General features: G+C 42.7%; 2 protein-coding genes across 3 annotated transcripts in view; one reads left to right on the forward strand and one right to left on the reverse strand.

Moving 5' to 3' along the window:
• Positions 1-33: 33 nt before the first annotated feature.
• igldcp (Ig-like domain-containing protein) lies at positions 34-13537 on the forward strand. Its single transcript, XM_028598336.1, has 8 exons — positions 34-105; positions 1769-1926; positions 2680-2723; positions 6221-6589; positions 6690-6780; positions 9637-9815; positions 11388-11441; positions 11565-13537. Exons 2-8 carry the CDS (start codon positions 1901-1903, stop codon positions 11645-11647), a joined length of 846 nt encoding a protein of 281 aa, XP_028454137.1. The 5' UTR covers positions 34-105; positions 1769-1900; the 3' UTR covers positions 11648-13537.
• Positions 13538-18150: 4613 nt separating this feature from the next.
• vps52 (VPS52 subunit of GARP complex) overlaps positions 18151-19936 on the reverse strand; it is a 33333-nt gene continuing 31547 nt past the window's right edge. Inside the window, exons 19-20 of one of the 2 annotated variants that reach the window (XM_028597441.1) lie at positions 19470-19588; positions 18151-18422 (exon numbers count right to left, since the gene is read on the reverse strand). In XM_028597441.1, the coding sequence (XP_028453242.1) occupies positions 18276-18422; positions 19470-19588 (266 nt within the window). In that variant the 3' untranslated portion in view covers positions 18151-18275. The remainder of the gene's footprint in view (positions 18423-19469; positions 19589-19936) is intronic. The other variant, XM_028597442.1, reaches the window with a different exon arrangement.

The raw sequence follows: 19936 nt of genomic DNA on the forward strand, positions 1-19936 counted from the left end.
TAGTGTCGTAAATCATCCTACCACAGCGCATGCGCAACATCTTGCAGAACGGATTGTGCAGTTGGAACGGATCGGGTACTGACAGGAACATTCGATCTCATAACGGTAGGTGTGCTGGAAATCTTAACCAATCAGCAAAGACCTGTGTGTACACTTGTGGTAATAACAAATACAGCGTGCATGCGCACACAACTGGGTGTTCCACCATAGACTGTGTGATATTAACGGACAAAGCATCCAGTTTGGCGAAGGAGGTCGGTTTCTGTAGAAGTCTATGAGAAAGTGATCCACTTCTCACTTGATTTATTACCTCAGTAAACATTTATCATAAGTTTATGGTCTCAATCGCTTGTTTTAAGTCTTCTGCAACACAGAACGATGTTCATTTATTTTAATTATGGTCTCGTTGATTTTAAAAATCGGCGATAAAGCAGTGTTTTTGGGCGTGGCTACGATGTGATTGCCAGTGAAAGTGTGTAACGTAACGTATAGTGTAAGAAGCGTTGCCGACTTTCAGCTAGCCCCTCTCTCGCTCCTCCCTCTCGTCTAAAATCGTCACATCCGCAACCAGGATGTCTGCGCCCGTAAGCGATATTACGAATCCCACTATGGCCACAACAAGACCCGCCCTTCAACAGCGTTCACACACTACTATTGGCCAGGCGTCCACGCTTACATGTACAGGTCCTATCCCCTGACCAATCCCCTAACCCTAACCTTAACCACTCGAGGTGAAATGCCTAACCCCAACCAATCGAGCTGCTTCGTAGGGCGGGTCTTGGCGTGGCCATAGTGGGATTCGTAATTTTGCCGCCCGCAACGGCGAACTCGACAACTCATAGCAGATCTCCACAAGCCAATGGGTGACGTCGTACGCGCTCACGTCCATTAATATTAAGAGTCTGTGTGTTCAACGCACCCCCATTTCAGTTTAAATAAACATTTAGTCGGGGGCTGAACGAGCCCCTGAACTATTGAGAAAGTCACATTTATCAGTCCCTACAGAAAAACGTGATTATGCGATTGCATTTTTTCAAATACGGCGCACTTTCGCTGCATAAATTTCCAATTTCCGTGCAAATTATGCGGGGCTTGCATGATTTCATAATCCCCACGTTTTCGTTGCAAAAAAGTCACATAATATATCTTAGCAGAAAGTTGAAAAAAGTTGCGTTTACTTCACACAAGAGCAGCCATTTCCCCTGTTGCCATGGGAATGTTATGAAGTGAATCATTTTTTTTTCTCATTTTCATCAAACCGTTATTTTTGCGAGTTTCCGCAATTTCATCGCATAAAAATCCTGCATATTCCATCGCGTTTTTTAAGAAAACGTGCAACATAATCAAGGGTTTTTGCCCGCAACAATCACAAAAAAAATGTCATAATAACTGAAGTGTGGAGAGAGCTTTCCAAAATATAGGCTATATATATATATATATATATATATATATATATATATATATATATATATATATATATATATATATATATATATATATATATATATATATAAATAAACGAGCTTAAATGGAGCTTCACAAAAAGCAACAGAAACAAAAACTTATTTAAAAAACGTGACGCAGATAAAAACTAATTTCTGTAAAATAACACTAAAGAAATAAAGCCTCTTAGTTTGACTCAGAGTACTAACACAACACATATAAGATATTTTCTGAACAGGAACATTATTTCATCCGTCATCTTGAAACCTATAGGTTATAAAAAAATGTAATTAAAAAAAAACTTTTATTTTGAACGTACCGGAAGTCGAAACTTCCAGCGCTCAGCTGATGGAGCGTGACCTACAGCGGAGTGTAAACAGAAACACACTCACACCTCAGACAGCGTCCTGCGGAGCAAAGAGAAGAGGACTGAACAGGTTTCCAAACAGAAGACAAAATGAAAACGGTCCCAAAGCGACAATGGTAAGACAAACATTTCACTTCATTTTCAAACTATCCTTTACCGTGACTTCTGAGTCTTTAGTTGCGTTTAAAAAATAGAAACCGTTTTCCCATATGTTCATGCAGAGCACTCACAAATAGCTTTCTAAACTCAAACATGGCAGTGAATGAAATTATTACAGGCTGCAGGATTGAAAATCTATATCAATATCTGCTGAATAAAAGCATCAGCATATTTTTATACAGACTCAATACAGCGCGTGGTGACACGTACACTGTCTGCAGCCGTTTCGTTTTTGGGGAAACAAATGCATGCCAAGAAACGAAACGAAACTTAACTGGAAGGAGATTAGAGTGAGTCAGCGATAGGCTTACTAATTATGGACAGGGATGCTCATCAAGTGTCTGTAATATATAGATTATTATAATGTTGTAATCAATCTCAAAGTCAGCTCTTTTCAAACAAATGTAGACAATGGCCTGAAGTGTACAGCTGAGGGTGTTAACAGAAAACATACATTTGCATTCTGTTTTTAAAGACATAATATCCCAGCTGATGATGTAAAAGGATTTCTATATGAATATATTATAACCTATTTCATTGTTTTTAAATGCTAAATATGGACGTATCACTCTTTTTATTTACATTCTGCTGTGACTCCACTCAGCATCAGAAGTGATATTCACTCATATTTAATAAATAATGGACATTTTTCATTAGCTTTTCTGAATCATTCCAATGAAATGACATCATGAATCACGTCATTCTTTCAGGTTTTTCGTGCATCTACACTGTTTCCTGATTGGCAGTTTAGTTGGTGAGTATCAGCGGCTCATTTCTTCTTTTTGTTTAATAGGTTTTTATTGATTTTCACTGGAAATGTTACTATAAACATAAGGGCTTATTGTTTTTACATTTTCACCCCCACCCCAAATGCCACATAGAGTTTGCAAGTATAAAAGCAGAAATTATTTGTACACTTATGAAATTAGATGAATATGTAGGCTGCACGTACGCACATATGTACATATTTATGCAGGTACATACAGAAGAAAGAAGGAACGACATGTAAATTAAATTTTTTTAAGTAAATAAAAGATAAATCCCGCTCTCTAAAGGCGAAGCACTGCTACTCTCTGTTCTCACCATGGGGCTTCTCAGGTGCTGCAGGCATATCACTCCGCCCAAGTAGCAGTGCTTCGCCTTTCTGAGAATATAGTACCCAGAATGTATACGGTGAGAAGATGGCTGTGTGTCATGTGACCTTTGTACACGCTGTGACTATACAAATCACAACATGGAAATAGGAACATGTTGGCGTTATTTTGTCACTTATTGGGAGCAGTAGGCTACATGGAGCCGGTGACCTCCAGGATCTGTGCTAAGCTAGGCTAGATGGAGCCGGTTACCACCAGGATCTGTGCTAAGCTAGGCTAGACGGAGCCGGTTACCACCAGGATCTGTGCTAAGCTAGGCTAGACGGAGCCGGTTACCACCAGGATCTGTGCTAAGCTAGGCTAGACGGAGCCGGTTACCACCAGGATCTGTGCTAAGCTAGGCTAGATGGAGGCGGTTACCTCCAGGATCTGTGCTTAGCTAGGCTAGCGGTGGGTGCGTCAGACAGACTTACTCGCACGGAGATGAGAAGGGTGTGTATGGATTAATCTAACTCTGGGGGGGATACGGTGAATAAGACAAAGTCCCAATAAGTCGGTGTGTTCCTTTAACAGTAACGTTCGCTCGCAGTGCCCCGTACGCGGCTCAAAGTCACCGTTTGTCGGCTAACCTCGACCAGCAACAGCTGCAGAAACGTCCGTCTGAAGCCGACTTGCAGTAACCTTTTGTTGGATAAACTTCACTGTCATGTGACCGGTCGTCACGTGACCAGAATTTGTTATTCACACGTTTTTTTTGTCACATCATACCGTTATCGTACGGAACAGTTCATGAGAATGCGTAGCATCATTTTTAAACTGCCATGAAAAGTAGCGCAGCGGGACGACGAATGATAAATCACACTGTTGTTCTTCTAAAATTCGCTCCTCAGCAGCCAGCGATACGGTCGCTGAACTTCAGTTCAGGCCACCGCAAAGGGGTCACCGGATAAACCTGGGGGCTCGTCAGAGAAGATTGATGGAAGAGGAAAGAAGAAATAATAATAAACTGACCTTTTGGGGCCTTAAAGCAATTATTAATCTGACAAGGTTAGACGGGAAATGCTGACAAAAGGACAAGGAACACCAGCGACACTACAGCAGGTCACAAGCCAGAAAGGGTTGGAACTACCGGTTTAATATTTAGCCGTGTTTTGTATTATTTTTTAAAATCCATTTACTCAGGGAAGGCCCAGTATAACCACAGTCTGATCTGCTGAGCCACTGAGCAGCTCCGCTGGAGCGGTTGGGGTTAAGAGGCCTTGCTCAAGGGCACCTGAATGGTGGTAACGAGGGAGGGACAAGCGCTGCTCTTTCACTCTCCCACCACACAGATTTGAATCCTGTCGGTCTGGGCATTTTTTCACTTGGCTTCTCTGACCTTTAGGCCACCACTGCCCATTATTGTAACTTATATTGTATATGTTATAGATAAACGTGAGTAACTCCAGCTGTTAAATACATGTACTAATTTTGAACTGTAGTCTTTTAGAAAGATGTTTTGAGAGCAGAGCGACAGGAAACAGCAAGACATTAGTACGGGTTCAAAGTGACAGACAGAAGTCAACAAGACACCATGAAGACAGCTAGAGCAACAAATAAGCTCTCTCAAGAAGCCATGCAGAGCTACAGGAAGCAGCAAGACATTAGCACAGTTACACATTAACAGTATCCCCCCATTTAGGATGAGAAGCCACACAGCCAAGCAACACAGACCAGAGCCATCTTTATCGTCAATAAAAGAATGAAATAAACAACATCACTCGCGATGGAGATCTTAACCCTCCTGTTGTCCTCGGGGTCAAATCGGACCCATTTTCAAAAAGTTTCTATATCAGAAATGTGGGTTTTCTATCAACCAAATTTTAAAACAAAGTAACGTGGATGGTTCGATACAACGCTCTTCACAAGTTAATTAACTGATCAGTTCACTACTTTCATTGAATTTGGGTGTTTTATTTAATTATATAGGAAATAAAATGTAAAAAAAAAAAAAACACACAAAAAAAGTGACAAAAATGTCGGGAAAATCTTCAAAAATGTGCAGAAAAAAAATATTGACAGAAACTTCGAAAAAAAAAGGGACAAAAAGTGTCGAAAAAAAGACGACCAAAATGTTGGAATTTGTTTTTTACATTTTGACCCAGAATAACAAAAAGTTGCACCATGGTCAAAGGGTGTGTCGCTGTGACAAGTCAAAATCAGCCAAAATCAACATGAACCTAGGTGTTTTATTTTTGAAACGTTTAAAAAGGGTCCTATGACATGCTGTTCTTTGGATGCTTTTATATAGACCTTAGTGGTCCCCTAATACTGTATCTGAAGTCTCTTTTATATAGACCTTAGTTTAATATATAGAACCTTTTATATAGACCTTAGTGGTCCCCTAATACTGTATCTGAAGTCTCTTTTATATAGACCTTAGTGGTCCCCTAATACTGTATCTGAAGTCTCTTTTATATAGACCTTAGTGGTCCCCTAATACTGTATCTGAAGTCTCTTTTATATAGACCTTAGTGGTCCCCTAATACTGTATCTGAAGTCTCTTTTATATAGACCTTAGTGGTCCCCTAATACTGTATCTGAAGTCTCTTTTATATAGACCTTAGTGGAGGGGGGGGGGGTGTGGCCTTGACCAACTGCCACTTTGCTCGTTTGAAAGCCATGATGTCTCTCTCTCTCATGGGTGGGCCAAATTCTCTGGGCGGGCAAAGCAGAGAAAGGGGAGGTAACCTTATGACCTCATAAGGAGAAGATTCCAGATCGGCCCATCTGAGCTTTCATTTTCTCAAAGGCAGAGCAGGATACCCAGGGCTCGGTTTACACCTATCACCATTTCTAGCCACTGGGGGACCATAGGCAGGCTGGGGGGGGGAACGCATATTAATGTTAAAAAACTTCATAAAGTGAAAGTGAGTTTTCATGCCATGGGACCTTTAAAAAGTATCACTCACGCACCCGGTCTGTTTTCACTGTTTGATTGGGTTTCTCGTGCACACCAGAAAGTCCCTTGTGCGCTCCAGAACAACAAAAAGTCCCCTTTTGGGGACATACTAAAAAGGATTTAGTTTCCTGATAGTGTACTATAATAACCCTGCATTGTGCACAACACAAACTCTGAAGTAGGCCACCTCCACATCTCCTCCTCCTCTTCTTCCAGACTCCTCTTCCCTCTCCTCCATCCCCGAGTCCCTGTCGGTCACCTCCCTGGTGGGGAACCAGGCGGTCCTTCCCTGCAGCTGGAAGCAGCGCCTTGGCGCGCAGGCGCGGCCCGCCTCCTGCCACATCCAGTGGGCCACGCCGGACGACACAGTGTTCGAGCAGCGCGGCGAGCAGAGGTGGCAGGCCGAGGAGTTCGAGGGCCGCGCGGAGGTTTCCGAGGAGAAGCTGGGCTCCGGGGACTGTTCGCTGATCATCAGCGACGTTCAGATCGGAGACACGGGCCGATACGAGAGCTTCTTGGTGGTGGACGGACGGAGGAACGTGAAGACCAGGGTCTTCATTCAGAGCGTCAAGCTGTTCGTGTTCGGTTAGTCCAGGCTTTTCCCCCTTTTTCTTCATCTCATGTCCTCTATGAGAGGCGGAGCTTCTGGCTGACGTCTTTACTCTCGTTTTTCCGCTCTCTTTAGACCACAAATCCCTTCAGTCTCGAGGTCCAGGGGAGGACTTGGTCCTGGATCTGTACACCCGGCACTCTGTGAGAGTCGTCTTCCAGGGCAGGTGAGCTGCCTACCTGCAGTACAGTTCCCATCCTCCACACCTTTTCTCACGTGTTAGGGATGTGAATCTTCGCTGGTCTCCTCATTCGATTACGATTATCCTGTCAACGATTCCATTCAATTCGATATCATGATGAGTCACCGATTAGTAATTATTATACCATTATATTATTATGCTACACATGGTTTTCATCAACCAATTCAAGCAGTCAGCTATATATAAACTCCCACTTTTTATTGTATCTGCTATATAGAAAAGAAATAACACAGCAGACAACTGATAAAAGGCAAAAAGAAAAAAGCAGAAAATCAACAAGCAACAGTTCTCACTCTCCCATCGCTTAAAGATACAGACGCTTGGTCACGTGGCTTTAGAGTTAGAGTACGTTTAACTGACATGCGGCACAAGAACGGGACACGCACCCTGGTCTCCTGGGTCAAAGTCCTGTGTTGTTTGACCCCCCCCAACCAACCTCCTTACCAGGACATTTCAGTCTTTCATGCTACTCGCTTCCGTTGTTGCTCTTAATTCTCCATGGGCCCCATCTTGCACCTGGCGCAGTGCAAAGCCCGACGAAAGTGTCTTTGCTAGTTTAAGGCCGACGCAGTTGTCGGTTTCCCGTCCAGCGCCCGCGTCGTTTAAATAGCACATGCACCTGCGCCCGTCTGTGCGCCCATGGGCGTGCTGGTCTTACAGGGAGGTGTGTTCGGGTGCATTCTGGCCATTATATAATCAATGATGACGTCTGCATCGCGATGCATCATAGAAATTATCCATTTCAACCAGGGATGCACCGAATCCAGGATTTGGCCGAATATTGGGCTTTTTGATGGGGTTGGGTTTCTGCTGAACCGTAGGATTTTTGTACACCAAACCGAACCCTACGCTTGCACTACGTGCGCCAACACTGGCCGACGTGATGACGGCGCCGCTGATTACGGGAAGGTGTTTACGTAGGTGGAGCGTTCAACGCAGCAGGCTGTGAGAAAGTGGACATGGAACTGGTGAGCAGAAGAAGTTGTTGTTTGGCAGTACTTTCAGTCAAAAGAAGACCATTTAAGTCCAGCTACATGTTCAATCTGTTCAATGCCGATTGGTCTGGTGGTGGCAAGGACCCTAAACTATACACAACATGGCTGCTGTTACAACATTTGCGTATGAAACGTCCGAAAGAATACGAGTTGAGCATGAAGGAATCTCCAGACAGCAGCCGAAACGCAGCAACTTCAGGTACGGCAAAGGAAGGACAGTCACAGCTAAAAACTTGACGGGATGGGAGTAGGATTCGGTATTCTGATTCGGCAGAATCTTAACCAGTGGATTCGGTAATCGGCCGAACCCCAAAAATCTGGATTCGGTGCATCCCTAATTTCAACACCCCTTATCGTGTATGCTCTCATATTTTTTTTTTTTTAAATTATCACCCACTCTCATCTCTTATGTACTTTTCTCATATGTTGCCACACTCAAGTTACCCACTTCGATAGGTTGATTTCCCCCCCCAAACCTCCTACATAATTACTGTTTGGATCAAACTAACCCCGATTACTGGCTGCTGGGAAAGTTTTGAGTCACCCGATGCTTACATCTGCTTACAAAAAACAGAGTCTGAATCATGCAGGCTTTGGAAAATGCATTTATAGATGTAGGGGACTTTTCCAAAGTAGATCTAATTTTGGAATGTAACCTTTACATTTGTTTTTACATATTAATTATCTATTGAGCTTGACGGGTTGCGTTGACGTTTTCTGGAACATGTACTGTTTTGGGGTTTTTAAGATCCACAGCAGACAAAGGAACCAGGAAGTCATACTTACAGCCTTTAACTTCAGAGTAAAACAATAATTTGAATGAGTCACTTCAGTCTTTTATTATGCTGAGGTGCACACGCTGGCAGCACGATTTGTCAAGAGTCGAGATATTGTTCTTGTTGAGCAGACAAACTTTAAATTAAAGCTGGGCGATATAAAAAAATAAATAAATCAAATACGTCGATGTCGATATTGTGGCGAGATTGTAGGGTTGACTATTGGCGCCATCACAAAATATGACCACAAAGAGTTTTGATAAATAATCATTAATGTTTATACGATGACTAAGTGGGTAGAGGCACATTATAAAACCGCTAGTAAGTCTGGTAAGTAGAGCTACACAATATCTTTTTTTTTTTAAATCACCATCGCAATATTAAGTGCAATAAACACATTCTGAAAGACACTCCGAGATTTTTAGTGTTAGTTGAAAGAAAATATCTGTAGAAAAACTTCATTTTCTTTAAGCGCTGCCTTTTATATTTATTCAATGTTCAACATGTTCAATAAAAGAAAGTTGGAAATTATTTCCTTAAATTCGTTTTAAATTCAACAAGCAATTTGTTGTATTTTAGCAGAACACTGAAAGCAGCAAAAAGGCAGAACTGAGTCCACCTTAACATCGGTTTTCTATATCGCAGATAATACCGAATATCGCGATATACAGTATCGTCCAACCCTAATTTAAAAGTTTACTTTTGGAGGAGGGGGGGGGGGGGCTGACACTCCAAAAAACGTAGCGGGCCTGTGGCAAAAAAGTTTTGACCGACACAACCCCGGTCATGCCAGATATCAGACTTGTCGGTGTGATTGGAGGCCCGTACAGGAAACATCACTGCCTCTATGGCTGCCACGAGAATGTTTTAAAAACACCAAAGACAAGCACGGAACTGCCCCCCGGACGGAAAAAAATGTGAAATTTGAAATAAAAAGTCTACTTGTGCTTTGTTGGGGGGTTAAAGAACACAACAGGATGTCACACAAATGGGCCGTTTCATTGATTCTCCTTCGCCCTTTTCTTGGCGTGAATGCCTGTGCTCCGCAGGAACAGCTCAGAGTGGTTGGACCTGTGGATGAGGGGGGATGAAGACTCTGCGCGTCTGGAGAAACATCCGTTCAACGATCAGCTGACCATTAAGAACTTAGTGAGCTCGGACGAAGGGACGTACAAAGTTCTGGATGCAAACGGCCTCGCTGTGAGCACCGTGCAGCTCTCTGTGAACGGTGAGTGGCCAATTCATCTATTAGTCAATCTTAAACTTTTATGATATTTGACTGTAAAAAAGCCTAATATTCTCTGATTACAGCTTCTAAAATGAGAGGATTTTCAGCTTTTCTCTCTCTCGTTTTATGTCTTTCAAAAAATGAAAGTCTTTGGTTTTGACACTGTTGGTCCAGAATATTAGCTGCAAATTCAATGGGTTTCCTAGCGGCTTAAAGTGTGATTTATGGTCCTGCGGAGGCTCCACGCAGAGCTTTCTCCTTAGCCTACGCTAAGTGGCCTGGTGTCAACCAGGCTAGCAATAAATCTGAAAATCTGAAAAGTAAAAACACAGGCATGGGTAGTAAATATCATTGAATGTCCTCTCGTAATGTCAGTCCACTGTGAATAAAGACCCAAATCACAGACTTTGAACCGGGAAATGTTTTGTTGGTAGGCTTCACTTCTGTTGTTTAAGCTCTCACGTTTCACTTCGTTGACCTCAAACAAGGCGTTTTCTTGTGCCACAGCTGCTCTCTGCTTTTGCCAAACATGAACTCTCCTGTCGTTTCAGATCCTGCTGCCCTGCAGTAACCCCCGCATTCCCTCCATACCCAATCGCCTGTAACTCCCCACCCCCCACCCACCTGCACACCTGTTCCCGCTTCCTCATTAAAGGGTAACTTCGGTATTTTTCAACCTGGACCTAGACTTTCCCCATGTTTTATTTTTTTGACATTTTTTAAGCTTTTTCCGTAATTTGTCACTTTTTTTCAACATTCTTTTATAATTTTTTTTTTTTCAAATGCTATAAAATTAAATAAAATCTCTTCAGAGATAGACCTTGTAAAATGAGACAGCCTTGAAAACGGCATCGCCAAACCCACCAGACTTCCATTGAAATAAACAGTAATTTTATCATCGTAAAACACACTTCATTCAAAGTCGACAGAAACAAAGTAAAACTTTTTAAAAGCCGTCTTGGTTCGTCTTTCTGCTGTTCCAACAGTCACCACTCTGGTTTGGTTGAAATAAACCCTTAATTCCCCCATTTACATGTGGAAATATGCAGGCTTTAAACACGCTAAAAGTACTGATTATTTACATGGAGTCTGGTGGGTTTGGTGATTTTTTTTGTTGAACAAAAAGGATCTTACTCTTCAACAAAAAGGTCTTTCTCTGTAGGGATCCTTTCGATAATGTTGTTGTCGGCGGCAAAAAAAGCACTTTTAGTGGACGGAAATTGAAGGTGCACATGGTTCCATTGCAGCCTGTATCGCGGCTGCAGCGATCTTGCTCAATACTGGAAATAGGGTCCAGGTTGGGAAAGAAGAAAAAAAAAAAAAAAAAGGTTACCCCTTAAGCTGTGCAGCATATATACACCACGGTTCATGCCTGCTTTCTGACTACAAGTAAAGCTGAACATCGGACTTTACCCGACTGCTCTGAGTTTTGCCTTTGGGTCCATCCCTGGTTTGTGTTCAGACTGGAAACGACAAGCATATTTTGTTTTGCATAAAATCTTCACAAACCTCAATCGGTTTTGAATTATGATTTGCATCATTGTCACATGCAACTTGTTGACTGTTTCGCAGAAAAGCACACGGCTCGGAAATCCTACCAGACCCAGGAAAATCAAGTACCAACAGGTGAGAAAAACCACATTTATATTCTGGCACATGAAGCAAACTTAAAAAGACGACTCACATGAAGGGAATGAGGTTTCAAAAGTATTAATTAACCCTCCATCTCCACCCGCTGATGATTTCCAGATGACGCTGCCAAAAGCAGCTGTTCAGCACTCCTCATCTCGTCTGTTCTTGTCACGGGTTTCCAAATTCTTCATCTGCTCTGAGAAGATCTCCTCTGCAAAGTAACTGCACATGGATGCACAACAACTACATAACGCACTATAGCCAGAAAATCATACAAAGGCTGTCTTTCGGTCAGATATTGTAGCGTTTCTGAACTTTTTGACATTTCTAATGGGTCCAATAAGCCGCGTGTGGGAGTGTTGATTGTAACTTAAGTAGAGTGACAGAGTGTGTGAGATGTGATTTAAGTGAAAAATAAAAGTTTGTACTGGCTGAAAAGAAAATGTGTTTTAAAAGGAATTAAAAATAATTCTGCATTGTTTGGAAATATAGATTCACTTCGAGAGTTCGATGAGACCCCTCAGGGTGCTTTCACACCTATAGTTCGGTGGACACGGTGCGATTCGGGGGTGAAGTTGCAACATTGTTTCATAATCCACTTAGTTCGGTTTGCGTTCACAACGCACTTTTATCGCGCCAAACGCTGTTGACACAGGTCACGCTATAGAGACTGTCGCTTGTTTATTGGACAGAATAGAATCCAAAATTACAGCGAGTGAAGGAGAGAAAGATATGATTGTTGTTGGCTCTCTCCTGTGTTTTGGGTCAAATCGCGTTCTCACCTGAAGTGAAGCGAATTCTAGTTCACTTGGAAGCTAAACCGTGACCCCCTGTTTTCAAGCGGACCAGAGTTTGGTCCGCACCAGAGTTGGGATGAGCTTTCACACCAGCCCCCCAAAAAACCAAACCGGACAATCCGACCAAACGAGGCAGGTGTGAAAGCAACCTTAATATCGCTCACATATCTGTCCGTTAAATATAAAGCTGGAGTCCCGACGTGGTTAGCCTAGCTTAGCACAATCACTGGAAGCAGAGGGAAAACCGCTAGCCTGGCTCTATTCAAAATTCAGAGATACACCAAACCAGCATTTCTAAACGCAGAAAAACATCGCAATAAATACATCTTTCTGCGACCGGGAGGCGTTTTCATTCGTTTCAAGCGGAGGAAGAAATTCTTTGTAAACAGGTCAACATGACACAGGACGCCTGAGGCTCGGCGTGTTTTCGGCGTAACGCTCATTAATTAACATGCTTGTATGGATTTGTGAAATCCATACAAGTGTAAAAAACATGTTTTCTTTTTGTATTGGAGGATATGTGCAATAGTATTTCTTGACCGGGCAAACTGTAATTTCACAATGATTTCATTTTAACACGCGAGGGTTACGAGTAGTCAACGTCACCCGTTTTGAACGTCATCGGCCGATTGAATAGGAGTCATCACTACCGTAGAAATTAGGCGTTAGGGCCCTACTCTGCCTTCTAGTTTTCTCAGCAGGCCGTTATCATCTATTGGTAAAGCTGGATAACCCCTCCACGTCAGCATTAGACGCTCAGAGCAACTGCTCCACTGCGGCGCTGTAAGATGACGTAGAATAAAGTGTGGAAGGTTGGGGTGGTGGGGTTTTGGCTCGAAGGGACACAGCTATGACGACAGTTAAGTTTAGACACCAAAACGACTAGTTTAGATTAGGAAAAAGGTCGTGGTTTGGGTTGAAATACTCCCGAGTAAGGGGAACACGCATTTGTTTGGCGAAGTACTTCGTATTAACATCATATTATTACATTAGACTGGTGTTCCGTGTCCCATGTGAAACAAAACGTCCACGTTGACGTTTTAGGAGTTACGTAGGCTACGTAAGTTAACTTTCTCACGTAATGTTCTAACAATAACAGGACTTTCACCCGGGAGACAGGTGTTAGTGTGAAACCAAATGTGAACGTTGACTTCTTTTTTTTTTTTTTTTTTTTTAAGTTAAGTCAGTTAACTTTCTTACGTAACTTTCCTTATGTGGGATCAGCCCTATGTTCCCACATTTCTAAGATTTTTCTTAAAATTAGGCCCTATGTTCCCACATTTGTAGGACATTTTCAAAATTAGGTCTTGTGTTCCTACATTTCCCATCAATTTAAGCCCGAACCTTCCACAACATTTTTTTAGGGTTAGGGGGATAAAATCGGATACAAATTTATGAAAAAGTAAATGTGGGAACATAAGGCCTAATTTTGAAAAGAAATCTTAGAAATGTGGGAACATTGGGCTGTGGGAACATAGGCACGCTCCTCCTTATGTAACGGTCCTAACCAACATTAGTATGTCAACCCAAACCCTGATCTTTTACTTAACCTAACCAACCAAGTAACGTTAGTTCTGGGACTCCCAGTGTGTTAAAAAGTGTCACCAAGAGGTTCCTGGCCATAATAACGGCGCCTTCTACCCCGTGAATAGATGGTAACGGCCTTCTGAACCCACTAGTTAGTGTAGCAGGGCCCTTTTAGCCTTTACGGTATCTATTATATATCTATCTAGAGGGTATTACATTCAAAACGGGTGCAATTTCTTAATTTGGAGATGTCAAAAGTAAAACAAATTTGAACTAAATTGTGTTTGGTGAATCTGACACTGGAAAAAGACTCTGTATGTATGTACATGCGTATGTATACATGTGCATGTACATACATACATACATACATACATACATACGCAATAACAATATTTATTTAACTAATTACATACTAACTAGATTAAAGGGTAACTACTGTTTTTTTTTCAACCTCCTATTATTTGGTGTCTAAGTGACTGATGGGAACAACAATCTATGACATTGGTCCAGTATTAAGCGAGTTTGCTGCAGTTGGCAGCAGAGAAACAAGCTACAATGTAAGTTAATAGTAATTGTCCAGCTTGTATTTACCTTCACAGAAGTGCTCGTTTTGTCACGGACAGGCTCGGATTAATATTCTAAGTGTCTGACAACATTTTGGAAAGGATCCCTACAGAGATAGACCTTTAAAACCTCTTTGAGACCTTTGTGTTTATTTAGATGGAGTCTGGTGGCTTTAGCGAACGCAATTTAGCGGATTTTTATGTTTAAAAAAAAGGGATCTTACTCTTCAACTAAAAAGGTTTATCTCTATAGAGATCCTTTCCATTATGTTGTCAGTGGCAAAACGAGCACTTTTGTGAAGGTAAATACAAGCTGGACAATTACTATTAACTTGCATTGTAGCTTGTTTCGCCAGAGATTGCTGTTCCCATCAGTCACTTAGACACAAACACATAGGAACATAGGTTTGGAAAAAAAAAACGTTACCCTTTAACTTCCTGTCTTTCAGAAAGCCACTGCTTTATTTCATTACCATTACAATCTAAATGATCATTATTGTCAACAAATGTAAATATATGTTGTTTGTAGATATTGAACTGTGATTCGTTTGATGTGATTGGTCCTATTTACGGTATTTAGTTTACAGTATTAAAATATGTTCTTCTCTGATAAACAAATGAAAATAAAACAAGAAAACAAAATCATGTTGTATTTCCATTATTCATTGTTAATACCCCACAGACGGGTCGGTTCCCACTGGAATGACTTCACATACAGAACCACACAAAATGAAAGCAACTTGATGAACTCTGCATAGCTACATAAACGAGCTAAGGCACACAACAACTTCAAGATGCGCTCCCTCAGTGTGTTATAACAAGGTGAGGGAGTGAATCTTTTAAGGATCAGTCTGATGGTACTCTGTATTTTTCTCATAGACACTCATACCCAACACTGAATGTACAGTGCTCAGCATAAGTGAAAACACCCATGCTAAAGTTGAGTAAAAGATCATCTCTCAATGCAAATCAAACCAGCCATTAGGCTAACTGAAATAAAACCATGCCAACCTCTAAAATAGCCCCAATCTGATGATGATGTGTGGGGGGGGGGCTATTGTAATTCCAAAGGCCAAGGGAACTTAATCAGGATGCATAGTATCCTGGATCCATGAAATAACTGGCCTTTAAAAATGAATATCTGCCTGCCTCTATGGGAATTTAACATAGGGGTGTGTATACTTATGTCCCCTGTATTTTAATGAAGAACATTTATTTAGTCACGATACATTATTCATTCACAAAGAAAACTGGTGTCCTTAAAGGTCGGATTTTTCAAAATTTTAGATTTTTTAAATAATTAAGGCATTAAGACCAACTTCCAAAAGATGGTTTGTTATTCCTCTTTTTAGTCAACTTTAGCATGGGTGTGTTCACTTATACCGAGCACTGTATCTATTAACAAGTTTTGTCACTAGAGCACCAAATGTGGATTAATCCGCCGATGAAAATAGTGCCCCCGACAAACTAACTAGGGCTGGGTGGTTCGATTCCGATTCACAGATCCCGATTTGGTCGGTGATTTCCGATTCAATGTCCATTGTGGGTATTTCAGTTGCAAAACCAATTCTGCTTGGATATGAAAAGCGATTCTAAAAGTGTACAAGGGTCCCTCTAACCTGCTGCGTTATTAAATGTATTAAGGAGAACCTAGGGCTTAATAACACGTGTGTACCGAGGCAACCTTTCTCTGGGATTTGTTTTCATGCTAATCGAATGTGACCAGATTAGCTTATAACGCTAGTTGTCAGGGCCACGGGTAAAGTAAAAAGAAATCTCTATTTCTATACCACTAACTGAGAGCCAATAAGACAAATACAGAATATCAGCAGCTGTATCCTTTAACGTTCAGTCTCACCTGTTGAGGTTCATTGAAGCTGCATCACAGATGGACAAAAAAACAAAACAAAAAAACATTTTTCAAGTAATGTGTTTGCAAGAGCTTCTCTCACTAGTGCAGGGTTATAAATGTTATAAATCAAATCTTATTATAGGGCGTATGATTTCTTCTTCTGGATTAAATTAAAAAGACAAAGAGAAAAACAAACATCTGTTCAGTGTTTCATAACCAACGTCCCAAATTCTCATAACAAGGCCGCCTGCACACTGCCTGCGTGGCGTTGAGCGTTCGTGTCAGCTGCGTGGCGTGTCCGTTTTTATTTCGGCTCCCATGTCAACAGGTTATAAGCTTGCACACTGCCTTCGTGACACGCACGCCGCAGGCCGCGGCTCGAGCCGTGCCGGAAACGCGCGCATGCTAGAAATAGAACCAACGCCTATTTTTCACGCGACGCGCAAGCGTGTTGGAAGTGTTTTCAGGCAAAATAGAATACGAGAAGATGTTTATATGTCATTTTGACACGAATACATTTAATAAATGACATGTTGATGTTTGAAAATCTCGAGGTTTGGACATAAATGCAGATATATAAATGTAATTTAAAAAAAAATGATGTAAATGATGTAAAAAAATGAATAATTATCGATTTTCAAATGTCGCACCGGTCAATACAGAACGAAATATTCTGGAGCCTATTTTGCCGTCAATACTGCCGACGTTGTCTTTGCTGTAATCAGATTAGTATATATTTATGTTTAACATCAAGTATACTACTGCTCGAGTACAGTAAATCAATGGGAAACATACATGTGTCCAGACAAGGCTAGCAGCAGCAGCAGCCGCGTCAGACACGTTTCTGGTGTGCAAAGACGTAGAAAACGCCACGCAACAGAAACGCCACGCTACGCAGCCAGCGGGTTTTTTTCGACCGATTTACAAGTTGTTTTGTGTTGCTTTACTAAACATTTTATATTTTCATCATAAAAACAGGAACATGTTACACCAGTACATTTCATTTTTTTTTAAAGATATAATCCGTAAGATTTTAAATCACTATTTATGGCAGGGCTGTTTAAAGTAAATACCTCTCTCTCTGTATAGGGCAGTGCAGTTTTCACCGTTAGCGCAGGGAGGGGTCTGCCATTCATTCCTGTGCTGGATTCAAATTGCCCTCACATAAATAGGAACATAATCCAGTGTTTTTGTGTGTAATTTGATCTCCCCGATATCAGCCTCACAGACTTTTTGACGTCTGTGAATCAGCGGAGACGTACTTTTGAGCGTCACGACCCCCCCGAAATGACTCGTTTTACTAATAGAACAGGATCCAAATACATGAAGAGCCGCACGATTACATCATTTGATCCCCATTCAAGTAAGTGGAGTGCTACGTCTATAGTGCGCCTGCTTTATGGGTCGCAGGTAGTGGCGCCGATCATCCGGGTAATCGTAGACGCTGCAGTAGAACGTTTTTTGGCTTCATGTGCCACCGAGCAACTCTCATAGGAATTAACGGGGCTCCGCCCTGAACTCTACATCCAGGTTTTTTAGAATACATCCATGAGCACAACACACCTGCAGCCACCAACGGAGACCAACCCAACCGTGACTAAAATCTTCAGGATCATAACTTTTAATTTTACAATATTAAATTAAAACAGATTTTTACAGACAAGCAGTGGCTCTATGGTTTGATTATTATTATGGATATCTGCTTGCCCCCCCCCACCCTCCCACCTACTTTTCAGCACCTTTGATGACTGACGTAAAGTGAAATAAAATAGAAGCATTGAAAATGACTTGGTTCATATGCAGCTTGTGTCTCTGTGCAGACACTTGCTGATCTATGATACGACTTGTTCTTCAGATGGATGGAAAATGTCTGCTTTGTTAACACCTTCCAAAATAAATGTACAGTATGACTCACGTTCTTCAGATGGGAGGGAGGGAGGGAGGGAGGGAGGGAGGGAGGGAGGGAGGAGAAACCTGCAAGGAATCAACACCTTCAGGTATTATGCTGATGTTTCAAAAACAGCCAGCCAGTCTGGTTTTGTCGATCCTTTAGCGGAAGAACTCCCCGCTGACGGAGACCCCCCCCCCTTCAGAAGTTGGGTTTGTGCTTCTTCACCTCCACCATGAGGTGGTGCAGGTTGATGAGCTCCGAGCGGACGGCCAGGCTGCGGAACGTCGGCTGGTTCAGGACTTTGTGGAAGCCGTGGTAGTACTGGATCAGCTGGGTCAGAGCTCCCTACGGCGGGGACAGAACAGTGTTTGCTTCATTACACCACTCACTTTCTCTTAGACAGAGAGACAGACAGAGACAAGAGACAGACAGGCAGAGACAGACACACACTATAGTCGTTTAGCCTCTTTTAGTTTTTTCTGTCTCTTTGTTGTGGTTTTGCCCCTTTCCACAGTTGTTGTATCTTTGTGTCCGTTTGTAGCAAATAAAACATTAATTAATTAATAATTTTGATAGATTAATCAGTTTTCATCTCTCACCTGTCTGCTGTCCCACCTGTCTGCCGTCTCACCTGTCTGCCGTCTCACCTGTCCTGTCTCGCCTGTCTGCCGTCTCGCCTGTCTGCCGTCTCACCTGTCTCACCTGTCTGCTGTTTGCCGTCTCTACTGTCCTGTCTCGCCTGTCTGCTATCTCACCTGTCTGCTGTCTCGCCTGTCTCCTCGGTCTGCTGTCTCACCTGTCTGCTGTCTCACCTGTCTGCTGTCTCACCTGTCTGCTGTCTCACCTGTCTGCCGTCTTGCCCGTCTGCTATCTCACCTGTCTGCTGTCTCGCCTGTCTGCTGTCTCGCCTGTCTCCTCTGTCTGTTGTCTCACCGGTCTGCTGTCTCACCTGTCTGCTATCTCACCTGTCTGTTGTCTCACCGGTCTGCTGTCTCACCTGTCCTGTCTCGACTGTCTGCTGTCTCGCCTGTCTCCTCTGTCTGTTGTCTCACCGGTCTGCCGTCTCGCCTGTCTGCCGTCTCGCCTGTCTGCCGTCTCGCCTGTCTCCTCTGTCTGTTGTCTCACCGGTCTGCTGTCTCACCGGTCTGCTGCCTCACCTGTCTCCTCGGTTTGCTGCCTCACCTGTCTGCCGTCTCACCTGTCTACTGTCTCACCTGTCTCCTCTGTCTGCCGTCTCACCTGTCTGCTGTCTCATCTGTCTCCTCTGTCTGCCGTCTCACCTGTCTGCCGCCTCGCCTGTCTGCCGTCTCGCCTGTCTGCCGCCTCGCCTGTCTGCCGCCTCACCTGTCTGCCGCCTCACCTGTCTGCCGCCTCACCTGTCTGCCGCCTCACCTGTATGATGCTGGTTCCGTTTTTGAAGTTGGTGAAGGACCTCATGACGTCCTGACTCATGGACTCCACCGACTGCTTCCAGGTGCTGGAGAAGCCGCGGACCAGCTGAGTGATACGAGCTGCGGGACACACAGACAGCGAGGGATCTGAATCCTGTCTCTGGCGTTGTTGGGTCACACAGTTTCTTTCTACTTTGACAAGTTTGTGAGCGTGTGCGGATTCAACCCTCCTGTTGTCCTCGGGTCACATCTGACCCATTTCCAAAAAGTTTCTACATCAGAAATGTGAGTTTCTTTTAGAGATGTTCCGATACCGATACTCCGATACTGCCTTAAACGCTGGTATCGGTATCGGGAAGTACTGGAGTTTATGCACCGATCCGATACCACGTAATAAAGCCCTAAAGAAAATCTACGTTAAAGTAGTTTATTTATGTTCTTTTTCCGTTATAACCGACTGTCAAACTG

The sequence above is a fragment of the Perca flavescens genome, chromosome 14 (genome assembly GCF_004354835.1).
Source record: "Perca flavescens isolate YP-PL-M2 chromosome 14, PFLA_1.0, whole genome shotgun sequence".
Classification (NCBI taxonomy): Eukaryota; Metazoa; Chordata; class Actinopteri; order Perciformes; family Percidae; genus Perca; species Perca flavescens.